The following is a 19,726-nucleotide window of genomic DNA, read 5'->3' on the forward strand; positions in this document are numbered from 1 at the left end:
GGGCGAGCAGCGCCCGCCCCCGCGCGCGAGCGCGGCGCTGATTGGTCAATGTGGGTCCGCTCCGGCCAATCGGAGAGTGCCGCTCGCTGCCGGCCTTTGCGCGCCCTCCGGTGGCGCCGCCGCGGAAGTGCAGCGCCGGGGCGGGCCCGGGCGGGGCGGGCCCGGGAGGCGGTGGCAGCGCCGGACACGACGGGCTGAACCTCCCCCGCCGCCCCCCGGTGCCTGGGCCGGGGATGGGGAACGTGGAGAGCGCGGACGGGGAGGCGCTGCCCCGGGGCCCGGGAACGGCGGCGGCCCCGGGGGGGCCCGGACTGTTCGCCCCGGGCAAGATGCCGATGCCGGAGCCCTGCGAGCTGGAGGAGCGCTTCGCCCTGGTGCTGGTGAGAGGCCGACCCCCGCCGCGCTCCCCAGCTCCCGGTGCTCACCCTCCGTTCCCTCCGTGTGCCCTCCCGGTGCGCTTCGCCTGTTCGCTCCGTCCCTGTTCCCGCTGAGCCCCCACTCCGGTTCATCCCTTCCCGGGACTCCTCCCGATGCGCTCTCCCGGTCCAGTTGGCGGGCACCGGGTACCGCCGGGACGGCACCGCCGCCCGGAGCCACCGGGGGCGGGCGGGGAGCGCCGGTGCCCGGGGGGATGGGCAGTGGCCGCGGGGCCGCGGGGAACACCCCACCCGGGACAGCCCCGGGGGGTGACGCCACTCCCGGTGCCACCGCGGGGGCTCCTGAGGCCCGGGAACTTTGTGAGCCGGGAAAGTCCCGTCGGGGCAGCGCGCGGGGCTGGAGTTGGGTTTCTCCGTGGGTGCGGGGGACCGCAGGGCTGGGATTCCCCTCTGGGTGCGGCGGTTCCCGGTGGATGCAGTGGTTCCCGGTGGGCGCGGGTGCTCTGCGCGGTCCCAGGTCCGCTGTCACAGCCGGGGCGGTGGCTACCCCGGTGCCACCGCGGCCCAGGGACGTGGCTCGGCAATGCCACCGGTGCCGCTGGGACCACCAACACCGCCGAGGTGTCCCACCGGCGCTTGGGTCACCCACGAGCCGTCCCGGTGGCCCCACCGCGGCGCCGGCTTTGTTTTGGGGGGGGGGGTGGGGGGGGGCACCATGGCTGGGTGACACCGGTGCCCCCCGGCAACCGGCCCCGCCATCCCGGTGGGAGCCGCCGCCAGCGGAAGCCGCAGCCGGGCAGGAAATGCCGAGAGTGGTCCCACGGGGCTCTGGAAGCCGAGCTCAGGGGCAACGGGGGGCACCGGCAGCCCCGGCGTGGGCGCGTCCCGCCGGTGACGAGCGGCTCCCGCCCGCGGCGGCGCTGCCCGTCCCGCATCCCACGCGGGGCGGATGCGGCCGCCGGTGTCCGCGGGGCCTGTGGCGGGGGGACACGTCCTGCCAGGCGACACCGGTGCCGGGGGGATCAGTTTGCAGGGTGGTGGCACCAGCCACCCCCCCCCCCCCCCCCCCCCCCCAAAATGTCCCCGCGGCCGTCGGCGGCGCCCGGTGCCGTCCCGGCTGCTGCCGGGGGTGGAAAATATTCCATCATGTGATAGAGCTCCGGCGGCCCCCGCAGGCGAGGATCCGCCCCGGAGCCCCTCAGCCCCGGGGCGGGCTCCAGCCCCGGTAGCACCGTTTCCCGGAGGTTTTCAGCCCCGGGACAGCCATGGAGGCTCCCAGTGGGACCAACGGCGGAGGAAGTGCCCGGCCGGGAGCGGCCGCGCTCCCACCACAAAGGCAGGAAACGGAGCGGCGGGAACGCCGGGACGGGCGGCTGCGCTTCAAAGCCCCCCGCGGGTGCCCCTCGACCCCACCCGGGGTCTCTGTGTGTCCTTTCCGCCTCCATTCCCAGGGGGGGCCGGGATTTTACTGGTGGCCACGGGGGAATAACCGCAGTGCTTTGGGGAGGGGATGGTGCCCCTTTTGGGGGCAGTTTTAGCGGCCCCGTGCTGGTGGTCAGTCCCGTGGGAATCTGCGGGTCCAGCGGGACCCCCACCCAGGGGTGCTCGGCCTCGCCCAGGCTCTGTCCCGGTTTCCTGCGGCTCCGTGGGATCGGGATGAGCAGGGGAAGGCTAACTTTAGCTGACATGGGGTGGGTGGAGCAGCGCTGGTGACCGGCTCCTGATAGCGGGGCTGCCCGGAGCTGCGTCACTGGGGTGGCATCTCCCACTAGGGTGGCATCATGCGCTGGGCTGGCATCTCCCACCAGGGTGGCATCACCCAGCACGATGGCACCACCCACCTGGGCTGGCATCTTTCACTGGGGTGGCATTGCCCACCAGAGCAGTCCCAGTCCCATGACCCTCTGGCATCCCTGGTGCCCACTGTGGCACCCCATTTGTCCTGTGCCCCACCCCGCACAGAGGATGCTGGGGTCCCCCCATGGCTCTTCCCAGTGACCCGACGGGCTGGCACCAGAGCCTGGCCTTGTGCCCGGTGCCCGGGTGAGCAGACACCTGTGCTGGGACTTGTGCCCAGTGTCCCAGTGCCGGGCCTCATGTCCGGTGTCCTGGTGAGCTGGCACGGGTGCCTGGCCTCGTGCCGCGGTCAGGAGTGGAGGCTGCGGTTTGTCGCGCGGAAGCGGGTGCAGACAGGAAGGATGCGTCAGGGATAGGCAGATTTGGTGCTGCTGGCGGCTGGCAAGTGGCCCCAGTGGCACTGCTGTCCCCGTGCCACATCTGTGCCTGTTGCTGCATCCTGGTGCCCTGGCTATGTCATGGGTCAGGGTGCCCTTAGAGGAGACCCTGGCTGTGCTGGGGGTGCTTTTTGGGGGCACCTAGGCTGTGCCATGGGTCTGGGTGCCCCTTGGGGGGCACTGTCCCCATGTCCCCCAGGGTGACACCCCCCCTCTGTCCCCAGAGCTCCATGAACCTGCCCCCAGACAAAGCCCGGCTCCTGCGCCAGTATGACAACGAGAAGAAGTGGGACCTCATCTGTGACCAGGTGGGGGCTGGGTGGTCCATGGGGGTCGGGGGGGGACACTGTGCTGCTGTCCCAGTGTCACCAACACCCTTCTGTCCCCGCCAGGAGCGGTTCCAGGTGAAGAGTCCTCCCCACGCCTACATCCAGAAGCTGCGCAGCTTCCTGGAGCCAGGTGTCACACGGAAGGTGAGGGGCTGGGAGGTTTGGGGGAGCCTTAGGGGGTTTGGGGGGTCTGGGGGAGCACGGCTCAGCCTCGCTCTGCCCCCAGAAGTTCAGGAGGAGGGTGCAGGAGTCGACCAAGGTGCTGCGCGAGCTGGAGATCAGCCTGAGGACGAACCACATCGGGTGAGTGTGGGGTCCTGGGGGGGTTATGGGGTCGCAGGGAGGGGTAGTGGAGTCCAGCCCAGAGCTGCAGGGCCGCAGAGTGGGGTGCGCAGTTCCGGATGGGGTGTGGGGTCCCGGGGGGGCGGTGGGGTCCTGTCACCAGCCCCACACAGCTGCAGGGGAAGCCGGAGGCGCTGCAGGAACTGGGCCGGTTCCTGCCCCGGCCCGCGGGCAGGTCCCGGGGGCGGATGCCGGTGCGGATGGCCGGCGATGACGCCCTGAACGAGGCAGCGCGGCCAGATCCTGGCCGGCTCCTCCCGACCAACCGGAGGACTCGGTCGGCACCATCCCCGAGCCGGTGACACCCCGACCCGCACCGGGATGCCCCGGGGCTGCGCGGGGCGTCGGGTGGGACGGAGCCGTCCAGGGGGTGCTGGGGACATCAGCGGCGGGTGCCCGGTGGCACGGTCGTTCCCGGGCCGGCTCGGTCGTGCCCGGGCCGGCTCGTGCACGTGCCGGCTGTTCCCCGCCGCCGGCCCCGCTCGTCCCTGCCCACGGACCCAAAATAGCAGCAGCCGGAGACAGGAAACGGGCTGAGGCGAGGGGCTGGCGGCGGCAGGAAAGGGGCGGCCGCGGCCCCCGTGGCTCCCTGACGCACGGCTGTGGGCAGGCGTGGGGACCCCCGGTGCTCCCAATGCTCCTGGGTGAATCCCCCACCCCGCGCACCCCACTCCGCGCACCCCCACCCCGCTTGCCCCCCTCGTTGCCCCTGGGCACAGCACCTCACAAGTGCACCCCAACACCTTCCCGGGGGTCGGGGCAGCCCGAATCCCCTCCAAATTCCCCCGCGAGGTTCCCAGGGTGGAGGTGCAGCCTCAGCAGCCACCTCCGTTTCCCGCCCACACCGAGCCCTCCCTGCCCTGCACTCCTCAGATAACCCCGTGCTGCCGCTGGCACCAGCGATAGCAGAGGGGCTGCAACCACCACGGCAACCCCGGGGTGCCCCCACCATCCCCCCACCGTCCCCGTGCCAGGACAGGGGTCTCCGTGGTGGAGGGGGTTGTGTCGGGGGGATCCCCGACTCCTGCGGGCTCTGACGGGTCCCTGGTGCCGCAGGTGGGTGCGGGAGTTCCTCAATGATGAGAACAAGGGGCTGGACGTGCTGGTGAACTACCTGTCCTTCGCCCAGTGCGCCGTCATGTAAGTGGGGTCGGGGGGTCACTGGGGTGAGGGGGGACCCAGGGAGTCCTTGGGAAATGTGGAGGCTCCTGGTCGCTGTGGCAGCTCCCTGCTGCCGACGCCTGATACTGCTCGGTCCCTTATCACCCCTACGGCAGGGACCTGTCTGCACTGGGCTTCTGAGGGACGCGGGATTTTCAGAGCCTTCCTGCCTGCTTTGGGGATGCCAGAGCCACCCTCGTGCCTCTCCCCACCCCGCCACTGCCCTCTCGCCACCTGCCTCAGTGCTTGCATCCGTGCTGGAGCCGTGTGCCCCCCGCCAGAGCCGTGTGCCCCCTTGCCAAAGCCGTGTGCCCCCCGCCAAAGCCGTGTGCCTCCTGCTGCGCGCGTGTCCCCCCACCAGGTTGGATTTTGAGGGCCTGGATGGCGGCGAGGATGGCGCACTGGAGAAGCTGCGTGCCTGGAGCAGGTCCATCGAGGATCTGCAGCACCCCAGCGCCCTGCCCGCCCCCTTCGCCAGCAGCCTGGCCCGCTCTGCCCGCCAGACAGCCCTACGGTACGTGCCCAGGGGATGTCCCACTGTGGGGGGACGTCCTGCCATGGGGGTACGTCCTGCTTCAGGGCTCTGCTGGCCACGGCGCTGCCGCTTGCTGCCTGCTGTGCTGCGTGCCATGGTGTGTGCCGGCGTGCCGTGGTGTGTGTGACATGGTGTGTGCCGTGCCAAGCACTGTCCTGCCGTGGCTTGTACAGTCGTGCCCGGTGCCACTCACCGCCCTGTCCTGTGCCATGCACATCAGCTGCATGTCACAAATGCAGTGCCCGGAGCTCAGGCTGTGCCTCGCCCTTGGCGTGGCTCTGCTGTGGCACGTGCCACGCGTGCTGCGTCCCGTTCTGCCTCGCGCGCCGTGTCTGCCCTGCCAGCCCGTGCAGCCCCGGCGCTGCCGTCACTGTCCGGCCATCGCCGTCCTGCCTGTCCTCTGCCCACCACGGCTCCGCTCACCCCTGCTCTGGCTCTGCCCCCGCGCCCCGGGGTAATGCACCCCGTCTCTGCTTCCAGGGCCGGGGTCCCCCTCTCTGGCTGTGCTCTCTCTCTCTCTCCTCCGTGCCCACCTCGCCGCTCGCCCGCCCGCCGGGTAAGTACTGGCTGTCCGGGGCCAGCCCAGTGCCGCGTCTGCAGACTCTGTCCCTCTCGCCCTCCGACCGCTTCTCTCTGCCTTTGCCCCTCCGAAATCCCTGCTGTCCCCACACTGTCCCCACACTGTCCCTCGGTTCCCACCCGGGTGAGCGCTGGCGGTGCAGCACCGGTGGGGGACGGTCCCGCTCACTGTGTGCCGTGTCCCGCAGCTATGGGACACTGCCCAGCCGCAGGGCGCTGAAGAACTCGCGCCTGGTGAGCCAGAAGGATGATGTCCACCTCTGCATCATGTGTCTTCGGGCCATCATGAACTACCAGGTACTGTCACCCTGCGGTGGGGACACTGCTGTCACCACTGCCACCATGGCTGACGCCGTCCCTGCTCCGTCCCCACAGTACGGCTTCAACCTGGTCATGTCTCACCCGCACGCTGTCAATGAGATCGCCCTGAGCCTCAACAACAAGAACCCGAGGTAAGGGAGAGTCTGGCAGGGTGGGACAGGGGTCCTGGGGCTGGCTGGGGGTGTTGCTGATGCTGATGGTGACGCTGTGCCCAGGATGAAGGCTCTGGTGCTGGAGCTGCTGGCAGCTGTCTGCCTGGTGAGGGGCGGCCACGAGATCATCCTCGCTGCCTTTGACAACTTCAAGGAGGTACGAGGGGAGTGGGAACTGCAAGTCTGGGCTGGGGGGTGGGAATGGGGGGACACAGGACCAGACTGGGATTGGGGGGGACCAGAGGGGAGACAGGAACAGCCCCAAATGGGGGGAACAGGAGCACCAGAGAGAGGCTGGGATTGGGGAACAGGACCCCAGGAACGGAGGAAGGGAGGACCCCAGGTCCAGACTGGGATAGGGTCACTGGGGACCCCAGGACCAATGTGAGATGAGGGGAAACCCCAGGAGAAGGCTGGGATGGGGAGTCTGGAGTGAAGGGGATGGAGGGATGAGGGAGGATGAGGAATAGGGGGTCTGGGAGCACCAGGACCAGACTGGGATTAGGGAAGTGGAGTCCAGGAGATGGGGGGAGTCAGTGGCTGGGGGGCCCACGCCAGGTTAACCCCGTTTCTGCCTGCTCAGGTGTGCAAGGAGAAGCACCGCTTTGAGCGGCTGATGGAATACTTCCGCAACGAGGACAGCAGCATCGACTTCATGGTGGGACACCCTGTCCTGGGCGAGGAGGAGGGTCTCTGGGGGGCAGGAGAGCTCCCAGTGACACCAGCCCTGCCTGCAGGTGGCCTGCATGCAGTTCATCAACATCGTGGTGCACTCGGTGGAGGACATGAACTTCCGCGTCCATCTCCAGTATGAGTTCACCAAACTGGGGCTGGAGGAGTTCCTGCAGGTACGGGGGGGGTCGAGGGTCAGGGGAGCTGTGCCAGGGGGCTCCCCCATCCTTGACGCCGCCTTCGTGCCCACAGAAGTCGAGGCACACGGAGAGCGAGAAGCTGCAGGTGCAGATCCAGGCATACCTGGACAATGTCTTCGACGTGGGCGGGCTGCTGGAGGATGCCGAGACCAAGAACGTGGCCCTGGAGAAGGTGGAGGAGCTGGAGGAGCACCTGTCCCACGTATGTGAGCACAGGGGGATGCAGGGACGTTCCTTGCTGGGTCCCGGGGAGATCTGCGGTGACACCGGGGGGGGGGGTCCCTGGGCTGCTGTCACAGCCGTGTCCCCCTCCCCAGCTAACGGAGAAGCTGCTGGACCTGGAGAACGAGAACATGATGCGGGTGGCGGAACTGGAGAAGCAGCTGCTGCAGCGAGAGAAGGAGCTGGAGGTGGTCAAGGTGCGTTGTGGGGGCCGTAGGGGCTGTAGGGAGTGGGGAAGGGTCCCGACCCCCCCCGGCCTGACGCTCGCTGTCCCCAGGAGACCTACGAGCACACGAGCCACCAGGTGCACACGCTGCGCAGGATGATCAAGGAGAAGGACGAGGCTTTCCGGCGGCACTACGGCTCCGAGCCGCCTCCGCTGCCCAGCGCCGAGCCACCTCCCCCGCCCGAGCCCTTGGAGGAGACCCTGCGGCTCCCGGTCCCGCCCCCGGTGGAGGCTGCGCCCCCCCCGCCCCCACCGCCTCCCCCGCTGCCGCCCCCCGCGCCCCCGCTCCCAGGTGAGGAGGGGAAGCCCCCGGGGCACCCCAAAACGGGGACATCTCCGAGCTGAGCTGTGCCCTGGGTGGGAGGGCTCCCAAACAGGGAGGTTCCCGGTGCTGGGCCACGCCCGAGGCTGGGCGGTCCCCAGAATTGGGGTCTCACCCTCTGATGGCTTCGCAGGGAAGTGCCCCCCGGCCCCGCCGCTGCCCGGGGCTTCACCCTCCATCGCCCTCACCGTCGGGCTCTCAGGTACGTGGGGACATGTCCTGTGCCTCCACATGACAGTGGGGATGAAGGGGGACCATGGGATGGGGACAGGGAGGGTGTGGGGACCGCAGGGATGGGGATGGAGGCCAGGGAGGATGTGGAGACTGTGAGGACAGGGAACAGGGAGGACGTGGGGACTGGGACAGTGGGGACAGAGACAGGGGACAGGATGGATGTGGGGACCACGGGGACGGGGATGGTGTAGGGACTGTGCAGGCAGCGAGGACGTGGGAACTGTGGGGACAGGGACAGGGAAGGGTTGCAGGCACCAGGGTGTTGGGGTTGCAATCCCCAAGGAACACCCACTCAGGGATGGGGTGGCCCAGGGGTGGTGACACCAGGCTGGGGTGGCTCAAGGTGGGCACAGGACATGTCCCCATGCCCCGGGGGTGCTGAGCTGGCTCCCACCCTGCCGGCAGCCATCCGGATCAAGAAGCCCATCAAGACCAAATTCCGGTTGCCTGTGTTCAACTGGACGGCGCTGAAGCCCAGCCAGATCAGCGGGACGGTGTTCAGCGAGCTGGACGACGAGCGTGTGCTGGAGGTGAGCCCAGGAGCCCCTCCCCACTGATGGGCACCCCCACCCCCACTTCTGACCCTCCTCGTCCCCCCAGGACCTGGACCTGGAGCGCTTCGAGGAGCTGTTCAAGACCAAGGCGCAGGGCCCGGCGCTGGACCTGGTGTGTGCCAAGAGCAAGGCGGCGCAGAAAGTGGCCACCAAGGTGACCCTGCTGGAGGCCAACCGTGCCAAGAACTTGGCCATCACCCTGCGCAAGGCCGGGCGCAGCGCCGACGAGATCTGCCGGGCCATCCACACGTATGGCCCCGCGCCGGGGGGACAGGGGGGCTGGGGGACAGGATCTGGTGGGGGTGCAGGGGAGCTGGAGGGGGGCAAGGGGGCCAGGAATGGGGCAGGGAGGGTCAGGAATAGGATGCAGGGGGCAGACAGGGTTCAAGGGTGCTGGTGGGGGTGCAGGGGACCAGGCAAAGTGCAGAGGGGCTCGTTGGGGTGCAGAGGGCTTGGACAGGTGATCTGGCTGAGGTTCTAGTGGCTCGGGGGGTGTGGATGGGGTGCGGGGGTTTCAGGCAGGGTACAGGGCCTTGGCTGGGGTACAGTGGGAACAGTTGGGATGCAGGGGAGCCCGTTGGGGTGCAGAGGAACCAGGCAGGGTTCATGGGGATTGGCTGGGTTGTGGAGGGTTTGGCTGGGGGGCAAATGGTCTGGTTGGGGTTCAGGGGAGCCAGGCAGGGTACAGGGGCACTGGTGGGGTGCAGGGGGGTTTGTTGGGGTTCAGAAAGCACAGGCAGAGTGTGGCAGGCCTGGTTGGGATGCAGGAGGGACAGGCAGGGTTCGAGAGGGCTGAGTGGGGTGCAGATGGTTCAGCTGGGGGGGCAGAGTGAATGCTTAGGGTTCAGGGGACCTAGGCAGAGTACAGGGGGTCTTGGCAGAGGTGCAGTGGGAGTTGTTTGGGATTTGGGGGTGCCAGGCAGGGTGCAGAGAGACTGTCTAGAATGCAGGGGGGCTTGTTGGGCTGCAGAGGGTCTGGCCAGGGGAAGGGGGGGTCCATAGGGGTACAGGAGAGGCAGGCACAATGCAGAAGGGCTTGTTGGGGTGCTTGTTGGGGGGCACGTGGTCTGCTTGGGGTTCAGGAGGTCCAGGCAGGGAACAGAGGTTCAGGCAGCGTGCAGGGGGTCTGGCTGAGGTTCAGGGTGGCCAAGCAGGTTGCAGGGAGCCAGGCTGGGATCCAGGGTTCGCAGGCTGGGAGCTGCTCCCCAGCGTTGTGGTGCGGGGCAGGTTTGACCTGGCAACGCTGCCGGTGGACTTTGTGGAGTGCCTGATGCGGTTCCTGCCCACGGAGGCGGAGGCGAAGGCGCTGCGGCAGTACGAGCGCGAGCGGAAGCCGCTGGAGGAGCTGGCGGATGAGGACCGGTTCATGCTGCAGTTCAGCAAGGTGGAGCGGCTGCCGCAGCGCATGGCCATCATGGCCTTCCTCGGCAACTTCGCCGAGAACATCCAGATGCTGACGCCGGTACGGAGCTGGGGAGGGGGATACCGGACACGCCAGGGGGGTCCCTGCACCCCGAGGCCCGGCTGAGTCCCCCCATCCTGTCCCCCTGCAGCAGCTCAACGCCATCATCGCAGCCTCGGCCTCTGTCAAGTCGTCCCAGAAGCTGAAGCACATGTTGGAGGTGGGGATGTGAGGATGGGCCGGGTGGGGGTCCTGCACTCCCACCTCACCGTAGCTGGGTGAGGGGGATCCTGTGGGGGTCTCGCTCCCTCTTGACCCTCCAACCCCACTGCTTTGCCCCTGCAGATCATCTTGGCACTGGGCAACTACATGAACAGCAGCAAACGTGGTGCAGTCTACGGCTTCAAATTGCAGAGCCTGGACCTGGTGGGCAGCCCCTCCCCGGCTCCCTGGGACCCCGGGGCTCCCATCCCACAGCACTGACCCCTTCTCCAAATCCGCCTGCAGCTCCTGGACACCAAGTCGACAGACAGGAAGATGACGCTGCTGCACTTCATCGCGCTGACAGTGCGGGAGAAGTACCCAGAGCTGGCGACCTTCTGGCAGGAGCTGCACTTTGTGGAGAAGGCTGCAGCAGGTGCCCCTCAACCTGTGCCCACAGCCCCACCTCGCTGTCCCAACCCCATGCAGCCCCTGACCCGCCCCGTGTCCCTGCAGTGTCCCTGGAGAACGTATTGCTGGACGTGAAGGAGCTGGGCCGGGGGATGGAGCTGCTGCGGCGGGAGTGTGGGCAGCACGAGAGCGCGGTGCTGCGCGGCTTCCTGGGCGGCAGCGAGGGGCAGCTCGAGCGGCTGCAGCGCGACGCGCGCACGGCCGAGGTGAGGGTGGCCCACACCTGGCCTGGCACTGACCACGGGCACACCTGCGCAGCCACACCTTGCTCTGCACACTCCCCGTGCACAGCTGATCATCCACACCTTGCCTTGCATGGTCCCTGTGCACATCTGGTCCCACTCCTTGCTTTGCACACTCCCCGTGCACACCTGCTCATCCATTCCTTGCTTTGCACACTCCCCGTGCACACCTGCTCATCCACACCTTGCTTTGCACACTCCCCGTGCACACCTGCTCATCCACACCTTGCTTTGCATGCTCCTTGTGCACATCTGCTCATCCACACCTTGCTTTGCACACTCCTTGTGCACATCTGCTCATCCACCTTGCTCTGCGTGCTCCTCTTGCACTTCTGCTTTCCTTTGCATGCTCCATGTCATTCCTCGTCATCCACACCTTGCTCTGTGCATTCCTCATGCACATCTGGTTCCACTCCTTGCCTTGCACGCTCCTTGTGCACATCTGCTCATCCACACCTTGTTGTGCACGATCCTTGTGCATTCCTTGTCATCCACACCTTGCTTTGCACACTTCTGGTGTGCTCCTGCCCTTTCTCTGCACGCTCCCCGTGCATTCCTTGTCACACACACCTTGCTCTGCACGCTTCTTCTGCACTCCTGCCTTGCTTTGTTCATGTGTGATGCCCGCCATGCCTTGCACTCGCCCCGTGCCGGACACTGCCCATCCCTGACCACCGCTCCTGTGCCAGGACGCCTACAACACCGTGGTGAGGTATTTTGGCGAAAGCCCCAAGACGACCCCCCCGTCCGTCTTCTTCCCAGTCTTTGTGCGGTTCATCCACTCTTACAAGGTGAGGTGGGGCCGGGAGGGGATACACGGTCCGTGGGTCACACCACGGGGGGGGAAAGCTGACGCTCCCCACCTGCGTGCCCTGGCAGGATGCGGAGCAGGAAAACGAGACACGGAAGAAGCAGGAGGAGGTGATGCGAGAGAAGCTGCTGGCACAGGAGGCTAAAAAGCAGGAGAAGGTTAGTGGAGGCAGGCATGGGGTGGGCTGGGCAGTAGGGGGCACAGAGGGAACACCCGTGCCCCTAATCCCTGCCCCACTTGCAGCGGAACAAGTGGCAGCAGCAGGAGCTGATCGCGGAGCTGCGGCGGCGCCAGGCCAAGGACCACCGGCCCATGTACGAGGGCAAGGATGGCACCATCGAGGACATCATCACCGGTACGGCCCCCCTGGCCCCTGGCCCCCTGCCCTGGCCCCGCCAGCCACGGGGGCTGACGTGTCCCTGTCCCCCCCGTTCCCTGCCCGTACCCTCACAGCGCTGAAGAGCGTCCCCTTCACTGCCCGCACGGCCAAGCGGGGCTCCCGCTTCTTCTGCGACCCGTCCCACCACGACGAGTCCAGCTGTTAAGACCCCAGGTACAACCTGCATGCCTGGATCCCCTTGGATCCCACCTGGATGTTCCTGGGTTCCCCCTGACCCTGCATGCCCCCTTCTGCACGTCCCCTCCCTGCATGTTGTCACCCCAGGGTGTCGGGTGTGCTCTGGTCCTTTGGATCGGGGCAGGATCTTAATGCAAGGCTGGATCCCAGCACAGGATCCTGGCACAACATCCCAGTGCAAGGCTGGATCCCAGCACTGGATCCCGTCACAAGATCCCAGTGCAAGGCTGGATCCCAGCACAGGATCCTGGCACAAGATCCCAGTGCAAGGCTGGATCCCAGCACTGGATCCCGTCACAAGATCCCAGTGCAAGGCTGGATCCCAGCACAGGATCCCGGCACAAGATCCCAGTGCAAGGCTGGATCCCAGCACAGGATCCTGGCACAAGATCCCAGTGCAAGGCTGGATCCCAGCACAAGATCCCAGTGCAAGGTTGGATTCCAGCACAGGATCCTGGCACAAGATCCCGGTGCAAGGCTGGATCCCAGCACAAAGCTGGATCCCAGCACAGGATCCTACTGTAACGCTGAGTCTCAGCACTGGATCCTGGTTCAAGGCTGGATCCCGGTTCAAGGCTGGGTGCAAGGCTGGGTCCTGGCACTGGATCCCAGTGAAACGTTGCTGCCCTGCACAGAGTCCTGGCACTGGATCCCAGTCCAGGATCCCGGTGCAAGGCTGGGCCCTGGCACAGGATTCCAATTCAATGCTGGTACCCAGCACAGAGTCCCAGCACAGGATCCCAGCACTGGATCCTGGAGCAAGGCTGGATTCCAGCACAGATCCCACTGCAATATTGGATCCCAGAGTGGGGTCTTAGTGCATCACCGGATCCCAGGGCAGGATCCCAGTCGGTCCCAAGATGAGATCCCAGCACAATACTGGATCCTAGGCTGGCATCCCAGTGCACTACTGGGTCCCAGTACAAGGTCCCAGTACACTGCTGGGTTCCAGGGCAGGATCCTAGGGCAAAACTGGATCCCAGGGTAGGCTCCCAGTGCACTACTGGAGCCCAGAGTGGGGTTCCCAGTGCATTACTGGGTCCCAGCCCAGTGCCTGGAGGACTCACCCTGTGCTGCCTGCGCTCTGGGGGGGTCACCTGGGCCCCCCTCAGGCCAGGCCGAGTGTCGCTGGCTCTGTCCCTGACTGTCCCTTCCGTCCCACAGCCCGAAGGTGGATCCGCCTGTAGCCGAGCGAGGCTGAGGAGCCCGACCAGGGGGCAGGGGAGGACTGGGGTTGCCTCAGTTTCCCCTCCTCACCCCCCTCTGCCCCCCAGGTGCCCAGAGAGGCTCCGTCCTGCCCTGACGCCATGTGGGGACAGGGCCAAAATGTCCTCGTGCCACCATCCTCACGGGTGACATCCCTGTGCCTGGGGAGACCCTGCACCCAGACCACCCCCTGCCCACCCAAGGCAGAGGCCAAATCCATCTGTGGTGGAGCCCCAGCATCAGGAGCTGACCCGTGGGGTGCCCCCTCCCCATCGGGGTCCCCTTGTCCCCGGGGGGCTCACTGCCTCAGAGCCCCCACCCCCACTACAGGGACCACGGGGACCCCCCCACCCAGCGCTCGACACTTTGACCACTGATGTGAACACTAAGTGCCAAAAAAAAGGGACCAAAGCCAGGCTGGGGGGTGCCGGGAGAGGGGCAGGATGGTGCCCCCCGCCCCAGGACCCCCCTGGCCCTCCCCCCACAGTGACTTTTTGTACATGTGAAATATATGGAGTCTTTTACACGGCCACTGCCTGATTTGGGGGAGCGTGGTGGGGGCACAGAGGCAGCCCAGGAGCCTGAGGAGCCTCCCCAGGCCAGAGCTCCTGTGGCGGGGGGTGAGGAGGGGGCACACAGATGTGCAGGGAGCAGACATTTGGCAAGGCTTTGCAGCGCTGTTACTAAAGCTGTGGGATTAAGGAGAGGGGGCATCTGCTTTTGGGAGGAATTGGGAGCCCCCCCCACATCACCAGCCCCACTTCAGTGTGGGGTGACCCCCAGTTCATCCCACTTTTGGTGGCTGTGGGGTGCTGGGAGCAGAGTCAAGGCTGGGAGGGGCAGCAGGGGGAGCAGGATGAGGTCCCAAAGGGAGCAGAGGGGCAGGATGGGGCCAGGAGGGCAGAAAGGGCTTGCGGGGGTGGAATGTGGCCATGGGGGTGCGAGGGGCTGGGAGGGGCAGGATGCGACCCCAGACCCCCAGCAGTGGCACAGGGCCTGGCCTCCCTCGCTGAGCTCCACCAGCCCAGGGATTAGCCCTGAAACAGGGAATAAAAGTTTCCCCTAATCCTCTTGGGGGGATTACCAGCACTGCCGCACCCAGGGTGGGATCTGGCCCGGCCTCAGCCCCCCCAGCGCCGCTGCTGACCTGGGACCTTTTAATCCACATTTAATGGATGGGCCCCTGCTCCGTCCTGGGGGACCCTCGGAGATGCTGTGGGCAAAGATGCTGCTGTCCAGCCATGTCCATCCACATCCAGCCGTGTCCATCCATCCATCCGTCCATCTCTGTCTGCCAGGCTGAGGCAGGTCCCTACCTGCCCTCAGTGACATCCACCCCCGAGTCCCCAGCCTCGGGGCAGGATCCCAGTGCACATCCTGCTCCGTTCCCGAGGGTCACTGGAGATGCTGCAGGCAAGGATGCAGCTGCCCAGCCACGTCCATCCACGGCGATCCGCGTCCACCTACCCATCCGTCCATCTGTCCATCCACTGGGCTCTGCCTGCCCAGTCCCTACATGCACTCGGTGACATCTACCCACACAAGCCCCCAGCGCTGTCCCAGTCCCTTGGAGATGCTACGGGCAAGGACGCTGCTGTCCATCCATATCCGGCTGTGCCCGGCCGTCCACCCATCCATCTGTCCACGCACCCGGCTCCCGCCGGTCCCTACGTGCCCTCGGTGCCACCGTTGGGCTCGGACAGGCGTCGCTCGCCCTGGGCTGTGGGTGCTGCCAGGCTCTCAGCCTGCAGGAGCAGGTTGCAGCCGAGGAAGAGGATGGCAAAGGTGACAGCGAGGCAGAGCACCAGGACCACGGCGATCTGGGCAGCCTCGCTCACCCCCGTGTCCTCGCGGGTAGCATTCATGTCCCCCTCCTCCTCCTCCTCCTCCTCCTCCTCTTCTTCCTCCTGGGAGCCGAGTGTGGCGGTGACAGACGGGGAGGGTTTAAGTGATGTCAAGGACTGTCTTATCCCTCCCTGCCATGGCCCCCCTCACGCTCGCTGGCACTGGGTGCCCCCCCCGGGAAGGGGCAGTAGCTTTGCCCCGCCTTGGAGCCCCCCTGGAGGGGTGCAGGGTCCTGCAAGGAAGGAGGAGTCACCCCAGCCCCCTCCCTAGGTGCCTTGGGGGGCAGCTGGGGCTGCCCAACTGCCCATTCTGCCTCTCCCCACTGTAGCAACTCAGCCTCGTGGCACTGGGGTGCAATGGGGACACCCAGCTCAGCCCCATGGCTCAGGGGACCCCCAGTTCAGCCCCACAGCACTGCGGTCCCCCAGCTCAGCCCCATGGTACGAGCTGTGCAATGGCATTTCCCAGCTCAGCTCCATTACACTGGGCTCCTCCAGCTCAGCTCTACGGCACGGGGGTGGAGTGGGGACCCCCAGCCCAGCCCCTTGGTTTTGGATGTGATGGGGGACCACCAGCTCAGCCTCAGCATCCACTTCCCCCCTCCCACGGCCCCCAGCCCCCACAGCCAGGATGTGACCAGGCTCCATGTGAAAGCAGAAACACTTTATTTTTGGGGCAGCTCTGGCCCCCCAGGGACAGGGGTGACACCGGGGGACAGGTGGTGATAAGGGACATGGCCAGCACTGGCTGTGTGGCACCAAGTGTGCTGCAGAGGGGTGGGGTTCAGGTGTCACCCTGACCCCCAGCACCCTCTGCCAGGCTCCAGCACCACTCTGAGCTGGTGCCACAATGCCCTGAGGACTCACCCCGGTCATCAGCCAGGCCGGAGCCACCGAGCCAGCTCTCCAGGATGGACAAAACCTCACAGCATAAACCAAGGAGCAGCAACCCCCAAATTACAGGCTAGGCCAAGCCCAGCTCCTCCCAGAGGCTTTTTGGAGGTGAAGGAGGGGATCCAAGCAGGGTCACTGTCCCAGAGAAGTGCCACTGCCCATGGTGACCCTGCCTGGGTGACACCAGCCCTACAGCGCCAGTGTGTCCTTGATGAGCCGGCGCATGGTGGTGGTGACTGAGGTGCCCAGGGAGTCCGTGATCTGGTAGGAGATCTTGTACAGGTAGGGCTGCACGTCCTTCAGGCTGGTGTCGAAGACATTGTCCACCTCGGACTGGGTGGGCATCTTGGGCAGGTACTCGTGGCGGTTCATCACCTCCACGATGTTGATGATCTTCTCGCAGAGCTTCTCACCCACCTTCTCGCGGCAGATCTGCCGCTCCTGCTCGTTTGCCAGATTCACCACATTCACCTTGATGGTCCAGAGCTCCCAGGGGATGCACTCGTCCGAGAAGGGCCACCGTGACTTCTTCTTCTGGTAGAACTCCAGGGAGATTTGCCCCATCCCATCGGAGCCGGAACCACGCAGCGCGTCCTGCGTGACAGCGTGCGGTTCATGAGGGAGCAGGGACTGCCTGACCCCTCCTCGGGCACATCCCATTGGCTTTTACAGAATCACTGAATGTCCTGAGTTGGAAGAGACCCCCAAGGATCATCCAGTCAAACTCCTGGCCCTGCACAGGACACCCCAACAATCTCACCCTGAAGCTCTGGCAGCCTTGGGGCCATGACCAAATCCTGGGGAGCTGTTCCAGTGCCCAACCATCCTCTGGGGGAAGAACCTTTTCCCAATATCCAGCCTTTCTTGACACAGCTCCATCCGTTCCCTCGGGTCCTGTCACTGTCCCAGGGAGCAGAGATCGGAGCTGCGCTAGGGATGAGCCTCCTCTCAGTCTCCTCCAGCTGAACAGATCTTGTGCCCTCAGCTGCTCCTTGTATGCCTTCCCCTTAAGGCCCTTTACGCTCCCATTTTCATCCCTGCTGGCTCCCCCCTTTACCTTGAACTCCCCGACGGCCTTGCGGAGGGCCCGGTCGAGCTCCTCAGAGGAGACACGGACGTAGGCAAAGTCGATGAAGTCGCAGTCCACGTCCTGGGTGCCCACGGTGCCGATGGAGTAGGTGCCCTCCTTCTTGTAGTGGAACTTGCCGGTGCTGCGGTGCAGCAGGACGGTGTGGAGCACGGCCAGCATGGCCTCCTCCACCTGCCGCCCCTCCACCGACACCTCCAGCACCTCGGCGCGGCAGTTCATGGCAGGGGCGGCGCTGGAGGGGGCACAGCAGCGGGTGCTGAGGGGACACAAGGGTGGGTGGGGGGTGTTGGTTGCACCCCTGCTTGGGTGACAGCCCCTCTGCCAACTCCCCTGTGTGCTGGTGTCCCAGTGAGTGCCCCCCCAGAGGGACCTGGTGTGGCCCTCCTGGTAATCCACAGGGACCCAGATGTCCTGATTTGAGTCCCTCACGTGCCACAAGGATCCAGGCGTCCTTGGTATAGGCCCCCCGTAGCCCCACAGAGACCCAGATGTCTTGGTCTGAGTACCTCACATCCCACAGATATGGACCCTCCCACGCACCTCGTAGAAGCTCGGGGCGTCCAGGTCTGGGTGTCCCGCAGGGATCCGGGTGTCCACAAGGACCCAAATACCCCGCTCTGGTCTCCTCACACCCCAGGGCGGTATCCCAGTGTGTGCCCGCTCACCTCACAGGGGCCCCGCGGTCCCACTACAGGCCCCTCAATATCCCACAGGGACCCAGATGTCTTGGCTCGAGCCTCTAACAACCCAGAGAAACCACCTCAGTCTCCCTCGGAGCGCCTCAGGTTCCCTCCAGGCTCGAGGCCCCGAATCCCCCTGGGCCCCCGGGCCCCCTCACCCCCGGTCCCGGTGCCGGTGCCGGTCCCCGCCCGAGGCCGCACTCACCGCCCGGGCCCGACCATCTGACGGCGCGGAGGAGGGAAGTGGATCGTCCCATCTGCGCAGGGGATCAGAACACCCCACCGGCCACCTTAGTGGCCCTTCCCGTCATATCCGCCGTGTTCATCACTCTGAACTTGACTCGGTTGACACTGTGTCCCTTCGGTGCCGTTCCCGGCCGCGGAGCGTCTCCCGGGGGTGGAATCGCCGTTCCGAGTGCGCGGATTCCCCTCTCCCCGGTTTGGTTCGTTCCCAAGGGGCCATAGAGCTGCAATGCCGCAGCGCAGAGCGGCTCAGCGGCTCCATTGCGCCCCCTGTGCTGGAGGCTCCGCGGCGGTACTGCAGCGGGGCGGGCGGTCCGGTGTCCCCCGCTGACCCCCGCGGGGACACGGCGAGAACGGGGCGACACGCGTGGGGACAGGGGCCACAGGGGCACGGGGGACACCTCTATGGGGACAGAAGGGACACGAGGATATGGGACAGCAGGGCCGTGGGAAAATGAGGAAAGGGGGACACAGGGACAGATGGACACAAGGGACAGAGTGACGCAGCGATATGGGGACACGGGACAGATACTGGGTAAAGGGACATGAAGAGTAGGGGGACAACGGGACAGCGGGATGGCTGGAGATGGGGATATGGATAGACATGGGAGACACATGGGTATGGGGACACAGGGCACAGGGGATAGTGGAAACAGGGACGTGGGGACTTGGGGGACGCAGTAAGAGGGGATGGATGGACATGGGGACACAGGGCACAGGGAATACTGGAAACAGAGACCTGGGAATATGGGGGATATGGGAATAGAGGGATGGATGGAGAGACACGGGGACAGTGGGACGGATGGACACAGGGAAAGAGGGATGGATGGATGGGCAGACATAGGGGACACAGGGAGTGGGGACATGGGGATTTGGGGCACTGATCGGCCACGCTGCCATGGGGACACATGGCCTGGTGTAAACAGCAGCAGGAATGTGGCCATGACGTGTCACCGGGCGGGGAGCTGGGCACACACCGAGACACCTGCGCAGCACACACCGAGACACCTGTGCAGCACACACCGAGACACCTGTGCAGCACACACCGAGACACCTGCGCCGCACACACCGAGACACCTGTGCAGCACACACCGAGACACCTGTGCAGCACACACCGAGACACCTGCGCCGCACACACCGAGACACCTGTGCAGCACACACCGAGACACCTGCGCAGCACGCACCGAGACACCCGTGTCTGTGCCGTGCAGCCCCGGGACCACCGGCGTGGCCGGAGCTGCCCACGGAGCTGCTTTTACTCGGCCCCGCTGGTACCATCCCCGTCCCTCCTGCAGCAGCCCCTGCCAAGAGAAAGGGGACAGCGATGAGGACAAGGTGGGCAGAAGCCGGCCCTGAGCTGTGGGGAGGGGACGGAGACCTGCGGCACGGCCATTCCTGCTCCGCAGCCGGAGCAGAGCCACGCGGAGCCGAGTCGTGCCGTGCCGGGTGCCCACCCCGTGCCCCCCGTGCCCACTGCGTGCAGCTCCGCTCTTCCCCACCCCGACTCCCGTTCGCGGCCCCGCCGTGCGTCAGCGCTGTGTCCATGGCGGGGGCGGCGGCGGGGGGGACAGAGGGACCCTTGTTTTGTGTCACCGCGGGGCGCCC

The 19,726-nt window shown here is 66.2% G+C and overlaps 2 protein-coding genes across 10 annotated transcripts; one reads left to right on the plus strand and one right to left on the minus strand.

Moving 5' to 3' along the window:
* Positions 1-165: 165 nt before the first annotated feature.
* FMNL3 (formin like 3) lies at positions 166-13,902 on the plus strand. Of its 6 annotated transcripts, none has more exons than XM_032093879.1 (27): positions 166-380; positions 2,836-2,919; positions 3,004-3,084; positions 3,167-3,243; positions 4,339-4,422; positions 4,805-4,957; positions 5,746-5,854; positions 5,933-6,009; positions 6,094-6,187; positions 6,614-6,688; positions 6,768-6,878; positions 6,955-7,104; positions 7,220-7,321; positions 7,402-7,642; positions 7,806-7,874; positions 8,312-8,436; positions 8,507-8,709; positions 9,688-9,922; positions 10,014-10,082; positions 10,208-10,288; positions 10,370-10,499; positions 10,580-10,740; positions 11,466-11,567; positions 11,656-11,745; positions 11,831-11,942; positions 12,041-12,140; positions 13,329-13,902. In XM_032093879.1, exons 1-26 carry the CDS (start codon positions 234-236, stop codon positions 12,130-12,132), a joined length of 3,054 nt encoding a protein of 1,017 aa, XP_031949770.1. In that variant the 5' UTR covers positions 166-233; the 3' UTR covers positions 12,133-12,140; positions 13,329-13,902. The 6 variants fall into 6 exon arrangements, with proteins under 6 accessions (XP_031949770.1, XP_031949772.1, XP_031949771.1 ...); XM_032093881.1 differs by having other exon boundaries at positions 6,958-7,104; XM_032093880.1 differs by having other exon boundaries at positions 3,170-3,243.
* A 1,955-nt stretch (positions 13,903-15,857) lies between these two features.
* On the minus strand, positions 15,858-18,203 carry ATG101 (autophagy related 101). Of its 4 annotated transcripts, none has more exons than XM_032093972.1 (3): positions 18,084-18,203; positions 17,166-17,454; positions 15,858-16,702 (listed from the first exon to the last, which is right to left on the minus strand). In XM_032093972.1, exons 1-3 carry the CDS (start codon positions 18,098-18,100, stop codon positions 16,298-16,300), a joined length of 711 nt encoding a protein of 236 aa, XP_031949863.1. In that variant the 5' UTR covers positions 18,101-18,203; the 3' UTR covers positions 15,858-16,297. The 4 variants fall into 4 exon arrangements, with proteins under 4 accessions (XP_031949863.1, XP_031949865.1, XP_031949866.1 ...); XM_032093974.1 differs by having other exon boundaries at positions 18,037-18,089; XM_032093975.1 differs by lacking the exon at positions 18,084-18,203 and adding an exon at positions 17,864-18,013.
* Positions 18,204-19,726: the final 1,523 nt, after the last annotated feature.

This window comes from Corvus moneduloides, chromosome 30, assembly GCF_009650955.1.
Source record: "Corvus moneduloides isolate bCorMon1 chromosome 30, bCorMon1.pri, whole genome shotgun sequence".
Taxonomy (NCBI): domain Eukaryota; kingdom Metazoa; phylum Chordata; class Aves; order Passeriformes; family Corvidae; genus Corvus; species Corvus moneduloides.